Genomic DNA, 26520 nt, shown 5'->3' with positions numbered 1-26520 from the left:
TGCACTCATCAGGGAAAATGTGTTTGTAACCTTCGATGCACTTTTTGTTGGTGTTATCTAATACATGTGTTACATGTATAAATATATTAATTTACAGTTGACCATTGAACAAATGGATTTGAATTGTGTGGGTCCACTTATATGTGGATTATTTTCAATAAATATACAGTTAGTCCTCTGTATCCCTGTGATTTCACATTCATGAATTCAACCAATTATGGATTGAAAGCAGTATTTTCACTGTTTTCCACAGATGTAGAGAGTTGACATTATGCATCAATCTATACCATTTTATATAAGGGACTTGAGCATCTGCAAATTGTGGTATCTGCTGGTGTCCTGGGACCAAGGGACAACTGAAGATTTTAGGGAGTTAAAAGCTATACATGGATTCTTGACTGTGCAGGGGTCAGTACCCCGAGCCCCCATTTTAATTGTGGAGACAAGGATTCTGAAAATATAAAACACAGGTCAGGCTAGTTTTGAGGCTGTTTGAAGGAGCTGAAAGAAAAGATATGGTTAATGGGGCCAAATCAATTGAGGGCCAGTGTTAATAGGCTGAGAAGAGGCAGGCCTCCTGTGTTCTGGGTTCAGTAGGGTCACAATTTGTCATGGAGGGGACATCAGAAGGATACTGGTGAGGAAGGTACCAGGTGGCAGGATGGAAAAAAAAAAACTTTTTTAGGTTACCTGACTCTCTACAAAGCAGCCCCAAAAAATGTGTATCACACAGTTCTTAATTAGATTTCATACTTCCTTGAATATTCAGCGTCTCTTATTTTCTCCTATTTTTTTTTCACAGAATATGGTATTTCACAGAGTTACTATACCATACTGTAGCCTGGATTAGGGTATGTGAAAACTGAAGAAATGAAAAGACTCTTCTCCATGCCAAATGACTACATGAGGAAAGCCAGCTTGTGTTAATACACATTACTTGGTTTGTTATCGCATATACATTTGTTAGAAATTCAATAAACATTACATACTGCCCAGATTGTATGCAAATAACTCCTCTTTTAGACTCTGAATTTCAGAGTTCAGAATAAAGCCCTTGATCGTGAAAGGAAACTCTCAGAAATTGTACCATTAGGATAGTGGGGCAGAAATTATTATTTCCACGTAGATATATGTTTCTCTTGGAGTGTTTTTAAACTTACCCCAAATAAAACCTTGTTCTATATTAATTTCTAGTCTATTAATATTAGCATTTAAGTCTTTGCAAATAATGAAAGGAAAACGCCAATATTTTTAATCACGTGAAGAGGAGGGAAAGAGAAAAGCTGTGATAACACCCAACACAATCTTTCCAATAGATGTGACCTCTCTTTTTTGAACACGGGATTGGTTCTAAATTCCTCTCAGAATTCTTAGCATCTTTATCTGTTTACGTGAACTCAACTTGCACATGGCTCTCACTGCTCCTTCCAGCATACCACAGAAAGAAACCCACCTGAAAGGTGTATAAAAGAATTCTTTTGTCTCCCAGCAACATTGGCTTTTACTCCAGCAGTCACTGCTATGAATTCTAATTCCACATCAATGCTTCCTATAGCTGAAGCACCATTTTTTTTTTTCATGCGGGAGTCGAACTGGCAACCTTGTTGGTAAGAGCACATGCTCTATCCACTGAGCCATCCGGATGGCAGCTTAGCTCAAGGTGCTGTGTTCAGTCCCAGCTGTGGGTGGGCGTAGCCTACCGTCAAACAGGCAATCTTGTTATTAGGAGCATGTGCTCTTACCAGCTGAGCCATCCTGCCATGTGTTGGCAGCTCAGCTCAGGCGCAGCTTGGACGAAGCTCACTGGCCCATGTGGGAATCGAACCAGTGACCATGTTGCTCAGAGCTTGTGCTCTTAAGCAAACTCTTAACCAACTGAGCCACTCGGCTGGCCCTCATTTTTGTTTTTTAATTAAAGTTTATTGGGGTGACAATTGTTAGTAAAGTTACATAGGTTTCAGGTGTACAATTCTGTAATACAAAAACTCATAGACATAGACAATGTTTAGCGGTTACCAGAGGGTAATCATCACCTTAAGTTTCAGGTGGTGATTTTTGCCCTCAGGCTTAACAAAACTGAGGGGTATTGTTAGAAAAGCTGCTGAACTCAAAGAGCTGGGTAGGAGAGGAAAGAATGATCAGAATTGCTTGAGACTCATGTGGTGGTATCCTTCTCCCCCATCCACATGGACCAAATAAGCACATCTGATAATAAGTGGGAATTAATATCTTCACTTCCATCAGCTCTAGATGTTTTGTTTTTTTTTTCTAATAGCTCTCCAGGCTGCGTGGTTTGAGCCCTGAGAACGAGTGCTCCACAGGCTTCCCTCTCTGCCCTACTGCAACGGCGAGGCTTTCTGCAATTCAGAAAGAATCCCTACTACACAGCAGCAGCTATAAGAAAATATCAAGTCTGGAGAGACCCACTTCCGGGCATCATTTGCGATGCTGGAGATGAAGGTGGTATAGGAGTTGGATTAAAGCTCACACAAGGAAGCAGAGCTCCTTTTTATCAGAGCCCAGCCTAGGTGAGAAGAGGCTGAAAAAAGCGTTTCAAGGATAAAGGACAGCAGCTGAGGGATCATCCTTGGGTGGCGCAAGAGGAGTTAAGTCATTGCAAAACATGAAGGGGCTGCGACATAATCAGAGACTTTAGGAGCGCAGGAGAGACTTGGCAGAAGTGCTCTGTGAAATCCAATGAATCAAGAAGAGAAGTGAAAGGGTTGTGAAGAAATAGGGGAAGCATAGCTTAGGGCAGGTATCTTGAGAGTATAATAGACTCCATTCGAAATTGATGACTCTTTCGAGCAACTCAACAGTCTGGAAGTAGAAGTAGAGGGCTTGTTCAGTGGAGGGTCATCTTTAGCTGTGGAAATTAGAAAACTCGGCAGCAGCTTCAGTGGGAGATTTCAGAGTGGCAGTGAGTTCTCTGTAGATATGGGTAAGCAGATGAGGGTTTGCGGAACAGGAGGCCACAAAAGGTTGAGGGTGCTCTTATTTAAGAACAAAGGGCAGCTTGCACATGCCTTGTGTGTGAGAGATGGAAGGTCAGAGGGTTGTGGTCACAAAGGGCATGTTTCACAGGTAAAGATCTTAAGCAGGTGGAGAGCTTGGTGCAGTTGCTAATGAGGATGAAATCTAGAGCGTGTCTGCACTGGAGAATAGATAATGTAGGATGATGTGAAGGTTACTAGACTAAATTGGGGCAAAGGACTTGTGATTAAGTGGTGACTTTGAATGTAAGAGGATGCTGGGAATGAGTAGAAAGAAAGACCATGAGGCAAGTACTGCTCAGGTGGGGATATCTACTAAGGGGATTCTGCATTAAGGAACTGAAATGGGTAATGAGTAACAGAGTACCAGAATAAAGAATCACAGCACAGAGAACCAGCCAGTGAAGGAGAGTGATGCCCCAGAAGTGGTCACGGGGTAGGAGAACGATTGCCATTTTTCCTCTTGGCCTTGTTGTTGAGGATGTGGTCCTCACTGAAGGGATTGTGAGGGATGCCATGTTACTTAGAAGATCCAGCTGCAGTTCATATGAACAGGTAAAGAAATGGGGAAGGAGAATGATTTGAGGCATAGGAAACTTTGTCTGTAATAGGATTAAAGTTCCAAAAAGATCTGTGTGTTTTGGAAAATAGTCCTGGACCTTGGCTGCACAATAGAATTATCCAGGAAGTGCTAAAAATAAACAAACAAACAAACAAACACCAATATCCAGACCAATTAGATCAGAGTCTTTGTGTTGGGATCTTGGAGCAAATCCTTTTTAAAGCTCCACAGCTGATTCCTATGTATGTGGGACAGAGAACTACTGATTTAGAAAGAGCATGAAGTAGGGTGGGCCTGAAGAAGGAGGGGGTATTTGGAAGGGGTGATACAAAAGGTAGTATTTATGGATAACATAGAGAGAAGTTGGGGCCTGGGAGAGAGACTGGTAGAGGTCATTAGCAGGAAGGGTGCCAAAAAGGCAAAATGGAGGTAATGAAGGACCTTTCTGAGTTTATGGGCCCCAAGGATCCAATTCAAGCACGGGTGTGAGGCAGTGTTGGCCACACTGAACTAATTGTCTCTTTGGTAAGTGGGATAGACCGCTCACCTATAACTAGGATTTTGGCATTTCTGCATTATTAAAAGGCCACGAGGTGCAAGAAAGCCTTATCCATTATTCATGTTGGTTTCAGGCTAAGTGCTGGGTCCCCAGATGCTGAGAATTTGTAAATGTCTATTTGGAAAGCGTTGACCACAATACAAACTGCTCTTGGATTGTTTTCACTGCTTAAACCTGTAAAACAGGTTTTCTTGGTGTTGACCACTAATTAAAATAATCAAAATTATTTTATGAAACATTACTTTTTTTTTTTTGCATGGAATTTTGTGTGTCTGTTGAAAGAGCCAGAATCCCTGAGTATAAGAACTATTCGTGTGAGTAGAAAATATGTGTATCAAGCATTTCAAATATGATGTAGGTCTACTATGGTATGCTCTTTGCAATAACTTTTCTTGGAATTGTGACAAAGATTTGCCTTAATCAGACCTCTCTACAAATACAGTTTCCCCTAAGAAGAATTTAAGCCAGGGATGATTTCTATCCTGACAGTGCCTTAGAAGTATCACATTTGCAAAGAATATAAGAGAAATAACCTTAGGCTTTACACTGGAGCTGTGTGTTCACATCATTTATTCAACATCAGAAACTCTTACAGGCTCAGCCATCAAAAATATATCCAGCAACTGACTCTGTCTTATCCCATCCATGGACCCAACCTGTAACACTCAGTTTTCATGACCCAGAAATATTTATTCTCTGGATGGAAACTCCAGAAGGAAATACCTGGGTGTTCAGGAATATTGCTTCCTTTGGCTTCCTGGACACATTTTTCTTCCACTTCTCTTCTCTCTTCCCTGGGTTCTCATCCTTCTAAAGCTCCTTTGTTGGCTGCCCTTCCTCCTCCCTTGCAAGGACAGCCTCCCCCGCCCATCCCCCAACACACACACTCTTGGTCCCTGTGTTCTAGAGGTTGGCTCTTCGAGAAACCCACGTTAGGACTGGAGAAACCAGACTGCAGCGAGATGCCTGGGCATGAAGCTTGCACTCTCCACTCGATAGCTGTGTGACCTAGAGCAACTTACTTAGCCTTCCTGGGCCTTGCGTTGTATATACATCAGTAAAATGGGGATAATGGTATCTTACAGGGTAGTTGTGAAGAGTACATGTGTTAATAAAAAATATTTACAATCTTGCCTGGCACATAGCAAGTTCTCAGTGATGTTTATTATTATTATTTTCACTCTCTACTTTCCCTTGGTATTCTCTCTGATGGCCATAGGTGACAGCTATAAATATTATAGAGTTGAGTTGGTTGCTGAGTCTCTATCTCACGATCTGCAATCTGTTCAGAGAGCCATGCCCATATTTCTAATTGTGCCTTGGGCATCTTTGTTCTTATGTCTGTTCATATCTCTACCTTGATATTCCCAAAGCAAAAGCCCCATACTCACACCCCAAAGCTACCTGCCCCCTGCATGTGCTACTGGTACTCAGGCAGACTCGATCTCGTGCTTAGCCCATTCAGTGTTAGACCCCAGGTCCTGCTTAAATAGAACCTTGCACACCTATTATTCTCTTCTTCTTATGCCTCTGTCACCACCCCTGCTCTAACATGCTTTTGTTTGTAACTTGACTCTCTATTTCTACTGACAACAAACTGTTTCTAACATATATTTCCAACCATGTCTTTCTTCTGTTTAAATCTCTCCAGTGACTCTCCATTAACTCAAGAAACTGAATCTCAGCTCTTCTTTCTGGCAGTCAAGGTCCAAAACACTCCTATCTATCATTCTAAGCTTACTGGAAATAATATGCCTGTATAGAGTCTGTATTTACTGTTCCCTCTGTGTTTCCTCATGCTGTTCCCATCACCTAGAAATCTTGTATTTTTTTTTTTCCCATTGTTGCTGGTCAAGCTGTATCTCCCATTAGAGCCAATATCAAATGTTGGCTTCTTTTCAGTTTTCCTTAAATTAATATGATGCCTCCCTGTCCTGAATGTCCGTAGAACATTGCATTCATCTGTAGCATTCATCACACCCTGACTCATCTCTTAGGCCTTGGCATGCTTCTTGTATTCCTCCTGCTAGGTTATAACTTCTTCAAAGGCACTTACTATATCTTTTAAAGCTTCAAATGGGATGCAATGAATGGCAATAATAGCACCAGGAATTAAGCTCATTTATTCTGCAAAGCAGCAGCCTGTTGTCAAATGCTAACTCTCTTCCTCGCAGTCCTCATATAAAGAATGGGGAAGCGTATAAATGCAGTAGCACACAAGAGGAACATACAGTGTGAGCAATTACGCCAATTCCTTTTATAGGGAGAACACAGCTGAGATAAAACATGGAAGCAGATTATTTACCATCCATAGGTCTCGTTGCCAAATTCTCCCATTTCTAAATTTTTCATTAAAGGAAGTCAAGGAAGGTAAACAAAAGTCGCTCTTGAGAGGAATCAGCATAACGGAAACAGTTCATTTATCAGCCTGGCCTCAGAGAAATGTCTAATTTTTTTTTTAATAGCGTCTTTGGGGGCCACACGTTTGCGTGCCTCCACTCGGGCACACGCACACATACACAGCTTCTCTACATGTGCGCAGTCACACCAAACCTTGGCTTTGGTGTGAGGGGGAAAAGGGCGGGTCAGGCAGGAGCCAGGAGCGCTTACCTTCAGGGAGTCTTGGGTGTCATCCAGACAGTAGACTCGGATGCTGTACTCCAGAGACGAGCAGCAGAGCGGCCCGAAGATGGCCAGCTTCAGGCGCTTGGCGGCCGCTTTGGTGGTGGACTGCCCTACCAGGGCGTAGGTGCTGAGGTTCTCTGTGAGGAGGTGGCAGGCTTCTGCGTCCAGCTGAATGTAGCAGGGGGTCGTGAAGTTTTCCTCTCCCACCACCACCACGTCCTGGGGCACAAGAGGGAAGGAACCGTGGCTGAGCCCCTGAGGGTCCTGCTGACCTTCGTCACTGTGGCCAGTGGTGGTGGAGAGAGCAGGATCTCTTCTAAATTTCATTAGTTTTTTTTCTTGCTTTTTTTGCTTTCTCAGGCTTTATTATATTTCTCTTTCCATTCTTTATCATTATCTCCTGTACTTCTCTGGCCTTTATACTGCTAATATTCTTTATTTAGATGCCCTTTATTTAGCATGTTTTCATCTTCCAAGAATCTACATTACTGGAATCTACATAAAATTCCTAAAGAAATTGATGAATTATCCTTTTTACTTCAGTGCACCTGAATTTATTATCTATTTCTGAGACTTTAATGTTTTAATTTCTAAAGTTATTATCAAATACAAAAGTATGTACTATTTTATGTCAATGTTGTTATAACATAGTAGTTGTTTTTCCCTAAAAATCTAGGGGTTTGAAAGAATGAGAGAAATTAAGGAATTATAGAATACCGCTCTACTATGTTCTTCCAAACTCACCTGCCAATTACTTTCCAAAGCAATACCCTACTTTCCCTCAATAATCTGGCTGCTGGACTCTATGGAAAGCACAATATGGCCAAGTCCATGCCTTTAAGACACTTTTCTCTGTTATTTTTCATGGAAGCCTTTAAACAGTCTATCCTTTGAGATTTTGAAAAATATTCGCAAGAAATAAAAATAAGTGGAAGTGATGAATTCTATAAAAACAGTTATTAACTCAACCAGGTTTGATTTATCCAGATGACTGAGGCCACAGAAGAAAGACCAAGAGTAGAATCTATAAACCAGGCATCACAATTCCACACGCCTCCCAGGACTGCCAGGTAGTAGGAAGGTGTGAAACAGGAAAGGCAGAAGACGATCCAAGTGGGACAAGCCGCCGAGAAGCAGAGCTCAGGCTGGGCTTAAGGGCCCAGTCTCCACTCAGATCGGCCCATGAGGGCTGTGCAGGAATGGAGGCCCTGTGAGCACACAACCTTTCATTTATTAAGAGAAGCTGGAAGTTCAGATATTTATGCTTAATCTTCCAACTCTTAATTCAAATTTAAAAGAAAATTTCACACAGGAGAGAGAAAATACATGTGTGAGCACGACTCGGCCCCTGCATTAGGCTACTTAATCTGCACAGAGCAGGAACTGTATGTATTTTGCTTCCCACATTATCTCAGTGGGCCTGGTTCATGGTGAACAAATGGTTATTTGTCCAAAACATGAATGGCTGTTTCATCATACATTGAGTCCCTGGGGTTGGACAAAGACATGAGAGAAGTAGTCCCCTCAGGTGTCTGTTGATTAGTTAGGCCTTGCAACATCCTCTGAGCCCTAGTCAGAGCCTGTGTTTTCATAGCGTCGTTTCTTCAACTGAACCTGTACCCTAAGATGAAGCTCAAACCGAACCAGAAAAGAAGAATAGAAGCTCAGCACCTCCAGGTTTATTCCAGCCCCAAAAGGACACTTGGAAAAGAGCTGCTTTCTGTAGCGGAGTGAGCATAAGCTAGGCATCATGGAATGAATGGTGACACATTAGAGAAAGTCTCCTAGAAGACATGGTCAAGAACAAAGATGCCCCAGGTCCTTGTCACAAGTGTAAATAAGAGTGCTTTCATAAGCATTGTTCCCGCTCTCTCTGCCCCTCTCATCTCTTTCTTTTCTTTTAGTATTATTATTGACATTATTACTCAAATTGTTAGGCAGAGAATTGTGCAAGCAATTTAAGCTCACTTGAGACTAAGACTTTATTATTTAAAGTTGCATGGAACTGAAGTTAGACTTTGTTAGGTCTTGTCTTAATGGAACATAAAGTATATATATATATATATANTATATATATATATATATATATATATATATATATATATATATATATATATATATATATATATATATATATATATACATATATATTCCTAGACTTCAATCCTAAACTTTAAGTCCTCCAGTAAGGAGTGATCCTCTTATGAGGCGAAGAGGAGAACATGTCCATAGAAAGGAATAGAAACATGTTCATAGAAAACGAATTAACCCCAGGGATGCCCTGCTGCTTTTATAACTCATACTATTTTTTTTTCTAAAGTATTAGCGGCTTGAATTTTTGTGTATATTTTTTCTAAAAATTTCTTTCCTAAAAGAAAAACACCATAACTTATCACAAAATATATAATGTACAGATTGGATACGTTGCTTTGTAGTGATGACACAGAATATAGGGGTAGCTTTTAAAATTATTCGATATTTTTTGATAAACATATTCCTGAAATATGCTTTCCTGAGACTAATCTAAAATGTAAGTTTTTACTTGATATTTTCCAGTAAAAAAATAGATACTGTTAACTCAAGGATAATAATAACCATATACAGCTTTAAAAAGGTAGTAGGTATACAATCTTTGTGGTAAATATAAGAAGTTATGATGGCAACAGCCACTGAGAGCCAGGACGCCATAGGTGTTCTTCATCCTAGTGCTGCTTAGAAGATATACCCTTTCTGTTTTACTAGATTAAGTTCAGAAGAACCAGAGTCCCACTACTTGAGCAAGTAAGTGCCTCACATTTTCTGACTCAAGTGCAATGTTTCTCTAGCTGCAAATTTAATATATGTATATATATGATATATAATATATACATATATTGCAATATATACTATGTAATAATGTATATATTATACATAAATATATATATAATAAATATAAATATAAATATATATATATATATATTTTTTTTTCCTTCCCAAGATATAGTATGTATTTTCCAAAAGAGACTTGTATAAAATTCCTAAGTGCATTTTCCCTGTGAGCTAGCTCATGCTTGATCACCATTTTCTTTGGGTCTATTAGTCAGTAGATAAAGCATTCGGTAAACAGTCTGTCTGTCTGTCTGTCTGTCTGTCTGTCTCTTCCCCTTCCTGCCTTCTGCTCTTTTTCTCCCCTCTGTCCCTTTCTCTTTCATTTTGAGTGTAAGCTGAAATTCCATCCATGTTTTGCTTTAAAAATGTTTTGCTTCCCATGATTGCTCCTGTTTATCTGCATGGATTGCTCCTGTGTTCATCTTTATCCCACAGAAGCTCACCTCCCACTGCCCCTGAGCTGCCTGGTTTTTGAGCTGTATCTTCCAGTCTTCGGTATTGGGATCTGCGCAGTGATGCATAGTAAGGATGACGGGGCGGGTCAACAGGGCTCCTGGAGGCCCACAGCTCACCACAGGGGTCAAGAGTGTCTGAGTGTCTTCCATGGGTGGCCTAGGATGAGAGCAGAGAACAGCAACAGTGACATTTCCACAGTGTTTATGTGCTATGTATTCTTCGAGAATTTAAATCTAAAATTGAATGAATAGTTTCTTCTTGGAGTTTACTTTGGCGATTGGTAGTGACACAGCACTAAATGGAAAGGCATGTTCTTTATACTAAGACTTTGATCTTGCAAGACTGAAGGTCTTTATGATAACAGTGGATGTGCCTGCATCTCTTTGGTCCCCTTCCCTCAGCCACAGGTCTGCTTTTGGTGACTTCCTCTGAGTCCATAAACACTTTCAGGGTGGACTGACAAGGTACAGAGTCTTTATAAGTTACAGAACCATGTTTTCTGATAATACTTGTCATTGGTCTCACAGGATTTTAAATACTTTTGTATTTTTTAGGACCTAACTTGAAAAATATTTTTTAAAACATCATTTCAGAATAAGGACACCATAGAGCTAAACTTCATTCAATTGATTTTCAGGGATAACTCAGGCTAGTATGGCAGATTCATTCCTTCAAATATTATCAGACAGAATATAGAACTGTATTTCTATAGCATTTTAAAATGAAATCTCTCTACTTGTATACTTCATACTCTGAGAGTCAGGGTGTAAAGAACCTTAAAGGTTCAAAGTCTTTATTTCACATGTTTTATTTTAATTCTCTTAAACACTTTCCCTAATAAGACTGTAATCAACAAGCAAATGGATGAATGAACCTAAGCTATCAGTTGGTATGTGAGGGAGTAGTCCCAAGGTGTTGAGTGAATTGCCCAGTCTCACAACTAACAGTGCTAGTGCTAGAACTGAACCCAATGCTTTCTTAACAACAGTACTAAAAACTACTCTGCTAGGTACAGTGGCTTAAGAAACCAGAGACTTATAGAATTTTAGAGGAGGAAGGGCCCTCAGGTCAACAAGCATCACTTTCCATCTAAAGCAGAAATCTCTTTACAATATGCTGACATGTGGTGGGTGTTTTAGACACACCTAAAATTGTAGTCCCCTACTACTGAGGGTCACCTCATCTATGACCAACTCTAATTTACAATGCATTTTTACTTAGAATGAATACACTCTGCCTTCCTGACACTTCTCTTCACATATCCTTGATCTGCTTTCTCTCTACTTTGGCATGAAAGCCTTTCAAATACTTTAAGATTGTTATGGTGTCTAAAAAGTCTTCTGTAGTTCAGATCAAATATCCTCTCAAGTCCCCAATTTTTTTTTTTAGACTTTAGCTAGAAAAGCATGGTTTTCATATCTCTCCTTATATTTCTATCTTCATTTTCATATAGATGTCTGTCTGTTTCAATGTCTCCACTAAAGTGGGGCATCTTGAAATGAATGTAATACTCAAACAGACAGTATAGAGGGACTACTATTGCTTTGATTTGGAATATGGGATTTGATCAATGCTCTCAAAATTGTTGCCTTAGGTTATTCTCAATCATTTGATTATTTATCAATATTATTTAGCAGGTTTGAGTTAGATGGGAAGATGGAGACAATACGATTAAGTATCTCCTTTATAAAATGAGGTAACGAAGCCCCAAGAAGGTTGAGCAACTTATTAAAGCTAACAACTCTATGTATTCCTAACATGAAAGGTTCTTAGGCTAAGTCTTTATAGTTCTGTGGTTGCAATGATGGCTTTTGAACCTATATACAGAAATTTATATTTAGCTACTTAGTTTCACCTTAATAGTTTCAGGGAAAATTTCAGGTCATCTATTTCTTAATGTTACATCTTTCCTCCAAATATTGGCTATCTCTTCCAGTCTTCTATCCTCCATAAATCTGATATGCCTGCCATTTATGTTCTCATTTCAATCACTGATAACATTGTAATAGAAGAACAGGATAAAGACAGAGACCTTTTCAAGGACACCACTTGAAACCTCTCTCCAGTCTGACATCAATACTTTGAGTTATTTAGTTCAGTCTAATATAAATCCATTAAAATATACATTGTCCATTTTATTCACATGGATATTACAAGGGATATATCAAATTCCTTTATAATTACAACGGTCACTTGAAATGGATTTTCATGTAGTCAATCTATGGTTTATGTATTAAATACTACATAATATAGAAGTTAGCTTATATCTATGGCCTCATTTAACACTCAATGAGTAAAGGCACTTGTTACTTTTTTTTCTTCTTAATGTTGTTGAAAGACAATTCTCCACGGATCTCTCATGTTTTTGCATGTTCCCGACTATCTTTTCAAGGTGATTGTAGAGCAATTGCCTTGGAAGATGGAGATAGTGCTTACCTTGGGAATAAACGGCAGGCATGTCTACTTCCCATTATAAAAGACTCCGGTTACCTAAGCTCAGGGGTCCTTTCCTGGAGTGCAAACACTGAGTGTGTAGGTATCATCTGACCCTTTTTGCATCACTCGTTTAGAACTGGGGTTCAGGAAACTGGCACAGAAATGATTCTCTGGATAGTACTATTGCTATGAGTAATAAACTGTCCTTTGTCTCTGACCAGGAGTCTGTGTCATATATCAGCATTCTCAAATCTGTGGTAGCTCACAAGTAAATCTTAGAGATTCCTCAGTTCTTGACAAATATCATCATCAGTTCTGAGAACTCAATTAAAATTTGGCATCTTTTCCCCTTAATAAAACTTGGCTATCATTCCTTCTTTTCTCGTTCTAAAATTTTCTATACTAGGATCTCAGCAACATGTGGCTTTTCTTTCCTTCTATTTAGAAAAATCAAAACAATTTTTTGTCTCTTTTTAGTCTTTTAATATTGTTTCCATTCTATTTAATAACAGCACGGTTTTATTACATCTAAAGTTACTGAAGTACTTGGAAATGTATTTCTATATGAAATCTTAAGTTCACTGGCAGCTTGAGAACTCATTACTATCCCCTTTGCCCCTCATTTTCATTTCCTCTTAATCCAGTTTCCCCTGCTTCCTTCCTTCTAGTATGAAATCCATTCTCTTAGAACATGAGTGAAGTTTTGCTTTCATTGTATCATAGTTAATACTACACTACCTGCCCTGAGCTTTTTGAATTCTACTTTTCCTACCTGGGCAAAAAAAAAAAAAAAAAAAAAAAAAAAAAAAAAAAAAAAAAAAAATGAATGCATTTTCCTGAGCACTACTACTCTTACCTTTTAGTTACAAGTATACCTTGAGAAGTAAGCATTAAACTTTTAAGGAAGGAGACTAAAGTGGAATCCATTTCAAGTGGTCCTTGCAATACAGTTGGGGATTGGAAACATCTGTCTCTCAGTCTGCTGTTAGCAGCCTGTGCTTGAGGCGGAAGGAGGAGGGGTTCCTCTCATCACTGAGTTGGAACAGAAGGAAGAAGACTCCCTGCTGGGCTGGGGAGCTGTCAGACCTATGCTCTCCAAGCACACCCCTGCCATGCAATATTGATGGGCGCCATTCTTGGAGGAGGGACAGCAAGAGAAGGAAGGAGCAGTAGGTGTCAAAAGAATTTATTAACCCAGTGAGGTGCAAGAACATAATGAACAGGGAAGTAGTGAAGTGGAATTCATAACAGGGGATGAAAAACAAGGAAGAAGTAATGATAAGAATCTTTTTGTGTTTTAGAGATGAAAGAAGTAGTGTGGAAACTGAAAACATTTCCAAGCATTTATGGAAGGAGTGACTTTGGGACGGGAAAGATTTAACTATGTGACACCAAAGGTCAGAGTGTTTAAATTCACATTTTCTTGATTTGCACAAAGGGAGGATATTAAAATATGTAAAATAAAAGTAGTAGAAAACAAATATAAATAAATCTGATTCATGTTTTTATAGAGAAGGGTTTGACTGCTTAATGTGTCATGTGTTGTCTAAGCTATTTAAGCAAACATTGTGTAAATATTAATTGCAGATGATATGGAAATGAACCCAAAGCAAAAATTACCTGCAGAAACAGCAATTAAGTAGAAATTTAGTAACGAATAACAATTAAAAATTTAAATTTTCAAAGTCCAACAACAATAATATCACGGTAAGTGCTGGATGGGTTCTGAGGCCTCTAGAACAAAGCTCTCAGAAAGAGGTTTTTATTTCCTGTCAGAGAGATTTTTCTCATCCCTTGCTTGCTATTATCAATGAGGAGAACTTCTACACAGAAGTGCATAATTTACAAAACTTTCACAAAAGCAATTGCATTTGCTGCTCACGGCACTCCTGTAAGGTTGTTACGATAAGTATTTATGTTACCTCTTTTCCAGAAGAAAAAACTGGAATCTGGAGATATTAACACATTTGCCTAAGGCTATACAGCTAGTCACAGGCAAAGCTAGAATTCAAACACAATCTTTTTGTTTCATTCACATAATGGTATATTTTGGGTTGCTTATTTGGGTCTGGGGCCTTGAAAAATTTTGTCTATTTGCTAGAGCAGGCTCAAAACTGCTTCTTGAAAAGAAGCTATCTCTATCCACCTCTGTGTGGAGATGAGATGCCTTCTATTAACACGCATATCTTTTGTCACAACCTTCAGGGTGACAATCCCACCCTAGGCTCAGCTGCTTTCTAAAGCACACGGTTTCACATATAGCTGGCAACTTGAAATATTTGCACTTTAGGTATCTGACAGAGAATAGCTAACTCACTAGCTACCAAAAGCTTAATTAAGCTACACACACACACACACACACACACACACACACACACACACACACACACACAGAAACTGCTTTGTAGGGCCAGGCCAAAATGTATCCTTGGATTAAGGCAGAACAGTTAAGTATAGTGACCTGGACTGTAGTACTAAATCCTTGTGGAATTATTTTACTGAATTTAGGACCTTATACTATCTACTTACATTGAGGGACACTAAAAGAACAGCCCTATGAAACTCATTGCTGTTTTTATTTTAAGAACATTGTTCATTGTATTAACAAAATGTCTTCTTTATGCAGAACCACAGGAAAAATCATTAAGCTTCTTCTGGGCATATTTTTTCCTTATGAACTCTGGATCTTGTAACTTACCATGTTTTTCTCTTGAAAACTTTGAAATACTAAATTCGTTATCTATTACCAGGAAATATGCTGGAAATTACACCAAATATTTTATATTCTAATTGCTTGCCAGACTTTATCTTATCTTTTCTAATTTTATTTTTCCCATTTTTTTTGTCCACATCTTTAAATTTTTGTCCTCCATTGAAAAGACTGTGTTTCCATAAATCACCTTGAATCATGTCTTTATGCGTATGATTTCAATAAATACACACTGTGGGGAACAGTGAGAGAATAAGATTTAAATATACCTGGACTTGTCTCCCTCCCACCTATACCTTTAGACTTTCTATAGCTGTTCCTTCAAAGGAGGAACTTAGAACTCTATTTAAAAGGAGAATACCCTGAGTTTCACTGAGAAATAATAATGTCTGCAACTGTTTACAAAGTTGCAAACAACATGTTAAAATAAATGAAAACTGTCTGCTAGTTGATTACCTACATAAGATATTTTTGGCCCGCTATCTTAACACAGTTCATTATTTATATTCAGTAAATATATATATGATAGTTTTAATTACCTCACCACTAACTCATACCTTAAACTCTTCCTACTGGGATTTCATCCTTAAAAAGAAATACCTAAAGACCATCAATATCCTGCAGTTAACAAATCCCATAATTTTTCAAATTATTATTCTCTTTCTTTACAATTTAATTTTAATAATACCTCTGTCAACCATTTCCTCCATCTTGAAACCCTCTTTACCTTTGATTGGTTTCTTATTACATTTACAATCATTCACTCTTTCATTTCAAACACACATTTGAGGAGCCGCGATAGGGCCCCACGTGTGATGCCACATCCTTCCCTTATCCTTGCATATTCTATTTAGTTTTACTCATCACCCTCAAACCGTAAATAGGAATATTTCCCAAATTATTTTCCCCAGTTTCCTTCTTTCCGCTTCTGCACTTTTTCCCTGGGAGGATCGGCTCACCAGTGACTTCCCACCTGCACCTCTAGCACGAATCCCTTATTCCACTTGCACACACTGCAGGCATCTCACTCGGAGTCTGTCCTTTCTCCCCTTGAACCAGGTGCTGCTTCTGACCTCTTTCACTGGTCTCACACTTTTTCACTGTGCCCAAGGCTTGATCCCTAAGTATATAGTTTGTGTGTGTGTAGCATCGCTTCTAACAATTGTGAATAATTTTGATCCTGAAATATATTTTACTTCTCATTCTCCCGGCTCAGGCCTGGCTCTGTCCCCTTTCCACACACTTAGATTATTGTCACAGGCACCCAGCCTTTAGGGGAGTCTTTCTGTTCCCTCTATGATCCATCCCACACACCACCACCAGATCAGTCTTTAAAAAGCACTGCTATTCTTGTATCACTTGGCTGCTTAAAACCTTCCATGGCCCCCTATGGTTTATAGAAATAGCTCTATTTGTCTTTATATGTGGAATGTCTAAATTAATTTCTTTGCCTTTTGAGAAAACTGCTAAGCAAGTATAGGATACAAAGAAAAGAAAATTTAATGCTCGTATCTTTAATTCAAATTGTTTTTCAATAAACAATGACAATGGGCAAAACTGTCTTAGGTGGGCTCATTTTTAAAAAACTGTTACTGGAAACAAGGCAAAACAGCCCATATCAGTGTCATTCATCGTGAAAATTGTATCCACAGAGAGGAATAGGGGTTTCACAGTCTCTCTGGGGGCTTTCCAGAGATCTGTAAAGTAGGGAAGAAGTCACAAGCACAGCCTTGCAGCTCTGCTCCCTTTTGGTCCGAGACATCTTGTCCCATCTCTGCAGTTTATTTAGGCTGCTTATCTACCATTCAGTGCTTTCTGTTAGAGCATGTTTGGTAATGACAGGCCCCTCTTGTCACATTCACTATGCCACATGTAATTAAGTTCACACCTCCCTTTGGACACTTCACATCAGCAGATGACCAGCTAGATACCATCCAGCTGGAAAAACACCCAGTTTGGGATGCACTAAAGGGAATTATAGAGAAGGAAAATGGGGAACAATAATCAGAATTTGCCTATAAATGCCTTGAAGCAACATTCATATCTCCTAAATTCCTTACCGTGTCTTCTCTGAAAGAAGTTCTCTCTCACATCATGTGAGGATAGAAAAGGTCTTTGGTGAGCAATAGAAAGAAGCTGTGTCCCAGAATGCACTGTGATAAGAAGGCAGGGGCTTGAGTCGTGTACTGGTGGGGTGGAGGATGGATGGCACGTGAGAGGGTGAGTGGAACAGCTTTGTGGTTGAGATAACCTGGGTGTGAACCCCACCTTCCCTCAATTGCTAACTGTGAAACCTTGGCCATGCAACTTAATTTCCCTGAGCTTAGTTTTTTCAGAGTTAAAATGGAGCTCATCACAACTTGCAAAGAAGTAGGGAGGAATAAATGAAATCAAAAGGATGCCGAATAAACGGTAGCTGTGCTTTGTATTATAACTATATCCTGAAACACATTCTTGTCTGTTGTGTTTTTACAAGAAAAAAAAACGCATCCAGTTCACAACAGAAAATTAGGGCAGAGAGGACTTCCTCATTTATTTGAGACACTTATTTTCTTGTGGCCTCTTGTGCCTATTTTCCTTTGAGATCTTGAGGTTTCTCTAGCTTCATTTTTATAAACAGACCTTCTCTGATGCACACCAAATTCAATAGAATAATTCCTTTTGCACTTAGCTTCAGGTGGAAGGTGTAGCAAAGGGAGATTTAGTTTCCTTTTCTTTAGAGTCGAAGGCAGAAGAACCTAAAGCAGCGGCGTCTAGCTTTAATCAATTTTCTGTTTTCTCTTTCTTTCATCTAAAATGTGCAATTATCCTGGTCAGCATGACGACTAAACTATGGGAAGGAAAACCATGGGAGGCAGGTGAGTGCAAACATCTTTTAGCTTCAGCAGGCCCCTGCAGCAGCCCCCTCTGATGGAATCTTCAGCTAAAGATAATGGTGATTAGATGGGAAATAAGAGACCATGAATTATTCTCTTATTCTCTTACTCACTGCTTTTCAGCATAAAGCACCAGCCAACACTCATTCCTGTTTAAACAAAAATGTCCATGTTGGCAAAGGCCTTGAGGAATGGATGTACTAATTGCTAACCTTGACTCTGGACAAGAGAAAGAAAAAAAATTCCAAAGAGGTCTTAGAGTTTGCCAATTTTCATTTCCGTTGCTGCTGCAAAAAAAAAAAAAAAAAAAGGGCTCTGAGGGTCCATGAATATTACTTTGCATTGGGAATGAAAAAATGAATATTTGATGTGAGTAAATATAAGTCTTTAGTGATTTTCTGTTGCTCAAATATAAGGGCATGAGTAATGCTCAAGGAATTTTATTATTTTGTTAGACAGGCTAGTGTTTATGTAGGTGAAAGCATACCACTGGAGGAAAAAAATTATCTGAATCCTACAGATTAAAAATATCAGTATCTCCACCAGAAAGCATGATAAAAGAGTTTTCGGCTACTGAAGAACAGGACTGAAAATGGATGTTTTTCTGAGGATGAGAGAGGGAAAGAGAAAAGGTGTAATGTGTTGTAATGATAATGTAATTCTACATTTGTCACTAATGCTTTACATTCAGTGCTCAGGGCTGAGGAGACGATGGCTTTCCTCAGGAAAAACAATGAAAATTATATGTAAGGATCTTCATTTCAACAACCTCTTTGATTTTAAAATCTCTGTGTACTTCAGAAGCATTAATCAGTCAGGCCTCTAAAGCCCTATTTAACACATGCACTTTATATGGGAACTAAGCAAGAAATAATCATATCTAATTTGTTAAGGGCCAGACTACAAATTGAATTAGGACTTCGAAACTCCTCTTGTTATTTTCACTTAAAATACCGTCATCTTTAAGATGATGACACATTGAAAATAGAACCTTTTGATTCAATCTCGTATTAAGCAATCCTAGATCCATTTAGAAAGGCCCAGTAGGGAATTTATAGGTGATAAACATAAGAAGGCAGTTGATAACATTTTAGTTAGAGAGAGCCACCAAAAGAAGAATCTGCAGGTGAGAATGAATTGCTAGGCTGAGGTGAGGGTGATAGGTCAGGAGTTGGGGGTTGTCTAATTCTTTGTAAGCTTTAACCCTCTAATGGGAACAGGCTGGGTTTCTGAGCCAGACCATATGAAGCTGATGTCTGTGTGTCTACCTACATATCTCTCTGGACAATCTATGGATTATGTTTCTGGCCATTTTTCAGCTAATATTGCCACATGTCCACTTGGGAAGAGATCGCTGGCCTTCCACCCATACTCAAGATCTTCAAAAGTGTCTGGGGCCTCAAAGATATAGAGAAGTAAAAGCTGACCTTTTATAGGTCTAAGAAAACAAGGGTATGCCAGACGCAGGGCACTCAAGACAAAAATATGGTGGGTTTATTCTTTCTACTGTACAATTCTCCTTCCAGTCAGACATTGATAAAGTCAAGCGCACCAGAAAGAAGCATATTTACCTCATATTTTCTTTCCTGTGTACAGTCACATACATTTCGTAGACTCTCCCTTGGGGAATGGCCCCAGCAGGAATCAGCAAGCTAACTCCTGAATAGCAAAAGAGAAAAGCAGTCACATAAGACCTATGAAATCAAAGGGAAACTTCACAGAAGGCCTTTGAAACAAGTGAAAGGGAGTCAAGGAGATTGTGTGGCCACGTAGCCATTAGCCTGCTTTCTCTCTAAAGGCATGGGCAAGTTCATGGCTGCCCTGCCTCCCATCCTTATTGGCTTTATTTTACCACAGCTCCCTCTGCACTGTTATGAAATTACTTAAAAGAATGATGTACATTTTTAAACTCTTGTCTTATTTAAGGAATAGACAGATGGTTCCACTCTTGTTTTCCTTGTAAAAGAAGGGGCAAACTAACAACTGTTCTTACAATTTCCAACAGCTGTAATGATGAATTGTTTCTAATTAAAAAAAAAAAAAGGAAGAAAGAAACCCCCACAAGATTCAAAGTCAGAAAAATGCTAACCTTAACAATATCAAAAAAACATTTGTGTCTGAAATAGCTGGTTAGAATCAGTGTTTTTCCCTAACAGAACAACAATTGATGAAGAACTTCTTTTATCATGCATAACTCCAGAAAGTCAACAGTAATTGCCAGTTTCAGTCACAGCAGGGCTAGCAGGTTTTTACTTAGTTGCAAGTGAGTGCCATTTTGTAGGACTCTTGGACTGACCTGTGTTCTAAGTTAACAGTGCCTATTCCTGTGTGCCACTGGAGCTGGCATTGGAGGCATTGGGAGGACTTCCTGGATCCTAGCCCCCGAGTTTCTGACTTTAAAGTTCTAACAAAACTATAAATTTTTGTAGCTCTAACAGGTTGCCAGGTGATGCCAATGATGGTGGCCCACAGACCACCCTGTAAGAACCACTGGCCTGCACCTTTGGAATGTCATCTTAAAGAGTAATTCAGGGTAGGCAGCGACCTGAAGATACTGAGCTCCATGATTTTCTTTAATAAATGCGGTTTATTTCAACTCAATAAAACTTTATGGAGCGTCCTTGGGTGTACAGTGGGTGGCACTGTTGTGAATGCCAGCATGTAAAAGATAGTGTTGTCTTCGTATAATTTAATTAGCAAGGAAATGGAATATGCCAAACGAGTGCAAGGCAGTAAGAAAACTTTCCTGACCACACTGGAAAGTCTCAAGAATAAAGAATGGAGAGTTAAGGAGGGCTAGTTATTCAAAGGCTTTTGTAGAACTGAAAATGCTGAGTCATGGCCTTCTTGAGAAGGAAAGCAGCGTGAGAGCTGTGGGGCTGTGGGAAGTAGAAAGCCACATTAGCGTAGAGAATGGTTCGTGGAGGCACAGAGCGGGAGCAGGAACACCACACATGAGTCTACCAGGTCTCGGTCTTTTTCTTGTTTCCAATGGGAACAATAAAATGTACCTTTATGTTTGTTATGAGGATGAAGTGGAATTATAGATGTAAAGTAATAAGAATAAAGCCTGATACATATTAGGTAACAATTGTTACTCTATTAAGTAAAATAATGTATGTAAATCACCATAGCTTAGTACATAGGAAGTATTTAATACATACTGGCTCCCTCCTTTCCACTTGAGAAGCCTTTATAATAATTCATATATGAAAAAGTGACAGGTGTAGAAATGGGAAGGAAAGGTAGACTCTAGTGAATATCCTTTAAAAAAACTGTGTTAAGGGCCGGCTGAGTGGCGTGATCGTTAGGAACTGGCTTGGGACGCCAGAGGGCCCCGCTTCGGATCCCACATGTGAGGGCCAGTGACACTGCCCTCTACAAAACAAAACAAAACAAAACAAAAACTGTCTTAAGAATAATATAATGTTTAAACAATATCAATAGAATTTATTTTGATCTATTCACTTGATATACTATTGAAATATATTTAAAATAATGATTTTAAAGAGTACACAATAGCATGAGAATTAATAAGAAAAAGGTGAAAAACTGTTTTATATAATGTATGATCTCAACTATGTAAAATATGCAGAAAAAAGGAAAAATAATATTCCACTATTTCAATTTATTAAAATAGACTTGTAAAAATATGGGGCAAAAATTTTCAAGGTACTGAAATTGGGGACTGAATAAGAGAAGGGATCAAAGACAAGTTCATATTCAGACCCAAGACCAATTAGTAGTATATCAATTGGCTGTATGGCTTTTACAAAAGAATTATTTTACAAAAGAATACATTATATTCTTTTCTTATGCTACGTGAAGGCTTTAGGTCCATCAAATTGTGTCTTATTGTTGTTTTTGCAAGACACTTAGTCTTGTCCAAAAAAACTAAGGTAGATTCATAGAGGAATCCATTAACCCTCTTAAGACCCATAGTCCCAAACCCATTACTCCTATTGATTAATGACTACCAAATTTTAATCAAACACTATCAGTCATTAACTTACATTCACCATTCAAGACTTTTATGAGGCTTATTATATATAATCAGATAACTAAATAACAAGCTGAAAAAAAATAAGAATACAAAAGGACACGTGATAAAGCTATGATTCTAGAGAGATATATCAGAAGTGGGAGAGTGTACTTTATAAATACCTTGAGGTTGAAGACTGTGTAATAAAGGGTTAATAAATGAAGATTCAATGTCTATTATGACGTCCTCTGATCATCTAAAAATTAGTGTTCTAATGTACTGCTTCCTGTAATGAATTGGAACTGAACCGACTGATACGTTTTCTAATTAATTTGTCCTTTCAAAGTGAGATGATAACAGTGAGAGCTTCTGGCTTGATGTTGCCTTCTGAAGCTCTGTGAAAAAGAAGGTCAAGGACAGTGCTACATGACACCTTGGCAGAAAGTTGGGAGTATAATATTCATAGAGGAAGTGTTTTCAGAGTTGGCTGGAGGAAGATAAATGGCTTTGCTGATTTTGCCTGAAGTGATGTTGGTTTACATTGAAAGTAGATTTGGATTAGATAGGCTATATTTAACTTTTCAAGCCTAATGAAAACAAATAAAAATTTGGGTATAGAAGTATATTTTCAAGCTCTATCATTGCAATTTAAACTTTTAGGAATTACCTGAATTGGGAACAATAAGGTGACCCCCGAGAGAGTTGAAGGTGCCAAACGCAGTACAGGATGGGTCCGTCTGCCTCGCTAGACTCTGATTCTTCAGGTTGAGGGCCTCATTCTCCAACAAGGACTGGGTCATCTGAGGGGACAGCTTTGATGCAAATTCAGAGAGGTCATCCTGGGGGGTGACAGCACCTGAGGTGTTGTACACTTTGATTTTCAGGTTAGGCAGGGGGTCCAGAATTGGAGAGTTGGTCATTGGGATTTTGTCTGATACATCATGCAAGGCATAGACAGGTCCTCTGTACATGGCTGCTGCTGACGTGAGGTCTGGGGGGACTGCCAGGAGATCTGAGTCAAAAAGAGAAGGGAAGTTCACTAGCATTGTCCACTCAGGCAACTTACATCAGTCAGACCCCCCCCCCCGCCCCGTACCTTTCTGAGTCAAAGGAAAGCAACTCAGCAAACATTAGAGATGAATAGACTCTAAGGTTCTGCTGTCACCTGGGCAGTTAGATAACTAGGATCCATTTCATTATTGGCTACAAATAAATAGACAAGTTCATTCCATATTTTGCCTTGAAGTCTACTCATTGCTCCTAATGTATTTACCAATTTCAACAGATTAGATGCATAGACAGTGCTCTCCACTAAGTAGCCATAGGTAATAGTTTCCCTTCTCTATACTGGATTTGGACTTATCTATAGAGTACTGTATTTATAACAATACATTGAAGATGACTTGTCAAAGGGGAAAAAAAGGAGACTCAAGAAATCTGTCAACCAACTCATGTACTCTTTTCAAATAAAAGTTAAAAAGTATAACAGAGAAACCTGTTAGAGAAAGAAAAAAAAATCATGTACCTTGTCACTTCTCATTTGTTATGTGAATGAAGGTAATACAGTCATCATTAAAATAGACCAATTAAAATAGACCAATGTTCCTGAACTCATGGAGCCTACATTCTAGCTGAACGGGTTGATTTCACTGATTTCAAAGCCACACAGGGAGGCTGCTTACATGTGTAAGTCGCAGGGGTGAAGTGCAATGTCAACTGACCTTGCCTTGCTGCCTTGATGTTCACAGGCTGAAAGCCTCCATTGAGTGCCGAAGAGTCAATGATATCAGACTCAAAGTCACGATGGTTCTTCCGATACACAAACAGGGCCACAGTGACAGAAATGGCCAGGCAAACGATCACGGCTATCACAATGCCAACATACAGGGCGACGTCATCTGAGTCAGGAGCAGCTGGACATGTGGGAGATGGAAACATTGGATGGATGGGTTAGAGACATTTCCCACAGTACCCATATGCATTGCTATGATTTTTTTCATACATGTATTGCTTTTTGTATAGGCTAATTTCAAATCTATTTCAAAAGTTATAGAAAACAACTTTGGTCTTTTGGTGAAAAATTATCTCTGATTTCTTTTCCTTTCTCACTCTGCATTTATCCACCCACTCATCTGTCTCAAATTTGGCAGCATAACAGACCATTTATTACATGGCATCAAAAAGAAACTGGAGCTAAAACCATCCTTGACCCACATGAGCCAAAGGTTTATTACTAATTTCAGGTGGAAAGTTTGGAAGCTGGCTTTGAATTCACCGATAGTTCTTTAAAACATAAACAAACACTCTGTTAGAAATACCTGGCTTGTACTTCCGTAGCCCGCGGGGATGTATCAGTAAAAATATTGCTCCGGGTGATGTCTGCAAATTTAGACCCTATACTTTCTTCTATGAGTTTTATGGTCTCAGGTCTTATATTTAAGTCTTTAATCCATTTTGAATTTGTTCTTGTAAGTGGCGTAAGGAGGTGGTCCAGTTTCATTTTTTTGCATGTGTCAGTCCAATTTTCCCAACACCATTTATTAAATAGGCTATCCTTACCCCATTGTAACTTCTTGCTTCCCTGATGTAGAGGCCTGACCACCGCATTGTATTTCTGAAACTGATGTTGAATAATACTGTATGTCAACTATAATTATATATACATATAACCTCGGGACATGGAGTAGAGTGCGGGAACGGATTCAATGGAATTGTAATAGATAAGCATGATATCGGGGGTGGGAGCGCAGTGGATGGGGGAAGGGGGGTTGTTACTTTGTGAGGGTGAAAAGGGTAACTATTGCATTGTTCTGTACACCTGAAACTAACAATAAAAAAAAAAAAGAAAGAAATACCTGGCTTGTTCTGAATCTGTATGTTTATCGAACTAGAATATTTTCCTAAGTATCATTCCAAGTCATAAAATTACTTTCCATAAAGAAAGGGAGCAACCTTCTCATTTTCCCCTAAATCAATGAAGGGGTGGGTGGGAATGGTGGAACTAAGCAAAACAAATATTAGGAGCAAACATGTTGGAACTGAAAGGTGTGCTTTCAGAAGACTCAGGTCTGAGGAGCAGAGGTTAACGCCGGTAACGCCAGGTTTTTGATATGGACTCGGTATTACCTATGAGAACGCTGAGCTTCTCACGGTCTCTTGTCAGAGAGTCACATCTGAGCTACTCATTACCGGAATAAAATACAGCTCTACAGTGTGCTGAGTAAGATAAAGGCCTGGTTCAGTGATCAGAAAGGTCAGGTTACCCCTGAAGGCAATCAAGCATTTGACTGACACAGTGTGTGGCCAGTTGCGAGGTCTGTTCCTGGGTAGAGCAAGAAGAAAATTTCTATAAATGTTGCTTGTTGCCTTGGTGGCATAGAATATGCACTGAGCCAACTGCAAAAGGTGATAGAAGATGATAATCACAAAACAAATAAAGACAAACCTTTCCTGAATCCCCTATTCATCATCTCTGTTTTTAGTTTTCTGTGACCCACAAAAATGTTCAATAAAGTGAACTGAAAGTGCTCACCCAGTAAAAGATGATTAAATGGGTACTTCATGTGGTCAGCAGCAGTGTTTTTATGCTCCATTTTATATACATGTGCATTTTGGGGGAGATAATTCTGATTTGTAGGTCCCATGAACTCCTAATTGTTGAGGAACCACTACTGTCTCCTAAGACTCAGAGCCGTGAAGTTTATATTGTGAAAGGACTCATCATTTAGATTGTCCATGGCTCACGGGATCACCCGTATGCTTATGCCATGGTATCTCTGATACACTGACAGTACAGGAATTCTCTGTTGGAAATCACTCCATGTCTTTTAGCATTTTGTGTTTACATGTACTGTATGTGAAAGGTTTTTTTCTTTCTTTTTTTCTTTTTAAACTACTGTCTTTCCCACCGTTTCCAGAATATCTGCTTTTCCATCAATCAAGTCAACATCGACAGATCATTCAGAGAACCAGTGACATCCCAAACAGTCTTGGTTGGGTTATACCTGCTTTCAAAGTGCTAACTTCACTTTGCTGCTGGGTTTTGTCTGAGGCCCAACAGTAGCATTTGGAACTCTGGTCAGAATTTTATATTGAAACCCTTCATATTTTCCTTTACCAGGCTGGAATGACTTATTCAACATTCATGATTTCCAACTCAATAGATTTGCATTTTCTCAACGCTTTATGTTTTAGCATTTGAACCCTGCCCTTTATTTATATCCACATATTTCATGGTATGTTTTGTCAGCTACTGGGACTCAAGCTTTGAATAGTATGCTGATAGATTTTAAAGCTGGCAGAGACTTGAAATGACCCTTTCTTCTCTTCAGCGGTGAAAATCTAATTTGTTTTTCATGTTAGAATATATTAGGCACCTATTTCGTATGTGCACATCTGTGATCTAAAGAAAGGTAAACCTGAACTGGGGGCAATGACGTTAAATGATTATTCA

At 39.0% G+C, this 26520-nt stretch overlaps 1 protein-coding gene across 2 annotated transcripts in view; it reads right to left on the bottom strand.

Moving 5' to 3' along the window:
* UNC5C (unc-5 netrin receptor C) overlaps positions 1 to 26520 on the bottom strand; it is a 395582-nt gene that overhangs the window by 33105 nt on the left and 335957 nt on the right. For both annotated transcript variants that reach the window (XM_019647544.1, XM_019647543.1), the window contains 5 exons: positions 23789 to 23980; positions 22735 to 23079; positions 19657 to 19744; positions 10051 to 10219; positions 6725 to 6958 (listed from right to left, as the gene is read on the bottom strand). In XM_019647544.1, coding sequence (XP_019503089.1) covers positions 6725 to 6958; positions 10051 to 10219; positions 19657 to 19744; positions 22735 to 23079; positions 23789 to 23980 — 1028 coding nt within the window. The remainder of the gene's footprint in view (positions 1 to 6724; positions 6959 to 10050; positions 10220 to 19656; positions 19745 to 22734; positions 23080 to 23788; positions 23981 to 26520) is intronic.

Source organism: Hipposideros armiger, unplaced genomic scaffold (genome assembly GCF_001890085.2).
Source record: "Hipposideros armiger isolate ML-2016 unplaced genomic scaffold, ASM189008v1 scaffold_112, whole genome shotgun sequence".
NCBI classification, from domain to species: domain Eukaryota; kingdom Metazoa; phylum Chordata; class Mammalia; order Chiroptera; family Hipposideridae; genus Hipposideros; species Hipposideros armiger.
Note: the sequence above shows the minus strand (reverse complement) of the source record. Positions and strands in the feature narration are given on the sequence as shown.